The 2,993-nt window shown below is 45.1% G+C and overlaps 1 protein-coding gene across 1 annotated transcript in view; it reads right to left on the minus strand.

The window, feature by feature from the left end:
• Nucleotides 1-63, minus strand: part of LOC104276651 (sperm mitochondrial-associated cysteine-rich protein-like) — a 290-nt gene extending 227 nt beyond the window's left edge. Inside the window, exon 1 of the mRNA XM_009873056.1 lies at nt 3-63. Coding sequence (XP_009871358.1) covers nt 3-63 — 61 coding nt within the window. The remainder of the gene's footprint in view (nt 1-2) is intronic.
• Between the last annotated feature and the right edge of the window lie 2,930 nt (nt 64-2,993).

Consider the following 2,993-nt stretch of genomic DNA (forward strand, 5'->3'; position numbering starts at 1 on the left):
GCAGGAAGAGTGGGATCTGTGGCAGGAGGACTCGTAGTCGTGGCAGGTCCCGCGGGAGCACATTTTTCTGGAGTGTTAGTGAAGCTGTTGGGGAGAGAGAGAGAGAGAAACCATCAGTCTGGCCTGGCTGCTCCACTGCAACCTTCAGTATCTTCCTTGGCTCTTTTCTGTAACAGCCTGGGAAATCTTGTTTTTCTCTGTCTTGTCATATATGGGACATCTTGACCCTGAAGGTGATACTGCCTTGCCCTCTGAGGAATACTCCATGGCGGTCCAGCTCTGATAGGAATTTCACTACAAAGATGCTATTCTTGGCTTTTTAAGGTAAAATTTCCATCTAAAAAATGCACTGACTTGTCTGAGAGATCTCTCCCTCCTTCACCTCCTTACTTGAGAATTAATTCCTTTCTAGATCCCAAAGACTCTGTCTTTTTGCAGATCTACTCTTTGTGTAGCTTACATGTTCAGGCACCCAGTCACCAAAAATAAGAAATATTTAAGATTGTGGAAGGTCTAAACGCAGAACTAGTCAGCTAGAATTCCTGTATGAGCTCCTGATTCTCAATAGTAGATAGATCAGTGTAATCCGACTTACCCTTTGCTGGAGCAAGCACGAAGAGCAACACCGAGAGCTGACGCTGAATGAAGGAGGAACAGTGGCTGGCGAACTTTTATATCTTCCAAAGGGTTGTCCGAGGAATTATGCATCTCTTGGCAATGCTGATAATTAAGTAGTCACGTTCATATTTATCTTCTGTGTCTAGTTTTTAGCATTTCCGATCTGACACAGTCAGGAGGAACAATTAGGACTTTTTCCTCGGCGCGTTAATGGGTAACGAATTTCCCAATCTGCTTTATAAGGGAATTTTGAAGGCAGTTGCGTATTTACACATTAAAAATGCACCTAACCCTAGAGTTATTAAGTGACTTGTCGTTGGGCAACCAGCATTGCATCAACGCACAATTCAAAAGCGTTGACTCCTACCCTGCCTGCTGCCCCTTGGTGCCCGCGTTTTGATTGATATGTTTATTTTGTCATGACATGAGGGACTGTAATTAACAGCCACGACTCACACAGGCTCTGCTTAGAGGGAAGTCCTGTTGAGTAGCCCCAACGCTCCTCAACACCGGAGGGATGCGAGAAGGGACGATTCCCCACTTCCAATTTTTGTTTGTGCTGTTGGTGAGTCCACCAGCCATCAGCAGTTTTTCCCTTACGTCACTACATGATCCTGTTTATGCTCCTCCAGAAAAAGCGGATTTCAGCTCCTAAGCAGGAAGGATTTGTGCCGTGAAGTTTCACCCACGGGCAGCCTGCTCTCAGATCCCAAAGTGCTTCAGGCTCCCTTACTCAAGCAGTTTTGTAATTTTCACTCACTGCAGTGTTTCGGTATTTACTTTCAAATTGCTCTCACAGAAGCCCAAGACTTAACTTCAGGGCAGTGAAATGGGAAATTGTGTCTTTCCTGTGATTTTTATCCAAGTGGATGCTGAAAAACCTCTCAGGAACATCCCACAGGTCACTTCTGGTACAACTAGAACAAGGGAGGCTTTAAAGCTGCTTACTGAGTTCAGAAGGGAGAAGTTATTCCCTCTTAAGACAGTTGTCGTATCCTCCAGGGTTAATTTTCAGGTCGGATTTGGGGGAAAAAAATTGAGATTTGCTACTCTGGCAACAGTTTTGTGCGATGCTAACTCATTGAAAATACATGAAGCACAGGGAAAGCGTGGCTTCATATTCTGATTTGGGTTATTTTAAGGTATTTTAATTTGTCTTTTTTTTTCCAATACTGTGATTCAGCAAACCAAGAAAAGATGTTTTCAAAAAAAGTCTTTTAGAGCTAGCCCCTGCTTAGGAATATCTCAGTCTTCTGAAAAATACTGGGAGTCATAAGTAGTGTAGAAATGGTTCATCCAGGTTGATAAAATAGTATTTTTGGGAAAGCCCTTGTGTCAGCTCTCTGGTGTGTGGGATGCATTTGTCTCGCCCTTTTCCAAATACTCAAAGTTTAATAAATGAAGCTGAAGGTAGTCGTCAAGATCCTTGTGAAACTGAGATGCAGAGAAATGGGTGCTGGCAGAAAGAAGCGAGCAATCCTGTTCTAGAACGGGTGTCTCAGCTAGATGGACTGGCGACGGGGTAGATAAGGAGAGGCTTAGGTTGTAAAAAGCAGAGGGAGCTTGAGTGTTTTCTTCTCAAGTGTGCGCAATTTTCATTGAAAACAGTAATTTGGAGCCCAGTGAAAGAAGGAGGGTTAGGGAAGACCTCTAGGCGACTATTTGCATTTATTAGACACCTCAAACTGTTTGTAGCTCTGAGTCAGAGTGACAAATGGAGTCTGAGGTGCTGCTGAAGCGAGGGACTGGGAAAGAGAATCCCTGAGCTCCTGGGGTGCTCTCCAGAAATCTGCCACAGAAATGCAGCTGGCATGACTGGCACCCAGTTATTTTGGGAACCTCAGGATGTGGGCATCTCATGCTAAGTTTGAGAAGAAGAGAATGAGAAGCAGTGGCTCAGAAGTCGGAGGTAAAATTAATTCTCGAGTGAAGCAATCAAAAAAAATAAACAAATCAAACATTTTTTTTTGCTGTTTCTGGACACCAAATTTTATTGTCTCATCTACATTTTGGAGGTTGGTGTATCATTTGTGAGGCAGTGCTGGCAGAAATGCTAAATTAAACTAGATCTGATTTGTATTTTGAAGCAAATTCTAATCATAGATGAGGTCTTTAGGGACTCAAGGGGAAAAGAGAACCAGCAATTCAAACTTTAGGCATCGAGAGCATCCAAGGGAGGAACGAGCCGGTGAGTCCGGGTGCCGGGGTCAGATCCTGCTTCTAGTACTTGGGGCACGGCGGTGGGAGCTTGCGGAGGATCGTGGAGTACTGGGGGTAGAAGGGAGCTGGGGGGCAGTAGCGCTGCACAGGGGGGCAGTAGGACTGCACAGGGGGGCAATAGGGCTGCGCGGGTGGGCAGCAGGGCGTCACGTAGG

Source organism: Apaloderma vittatum, unplaced genomic scaffold (genome assembly GCF_000703405.1).
Source record: "Apaloderma vittatum isolate BGI_N311 unplaced genomic scaffold, ASM70340v1 scaffold13637, whole genome shotgun sequence".
NCBI classification, from domain to species: Eukaryota; Metazoa; Chordata; class Aves; order Trogoniformes; family Trogonidae; genus Apaloderma; species Apaloderma vittatum.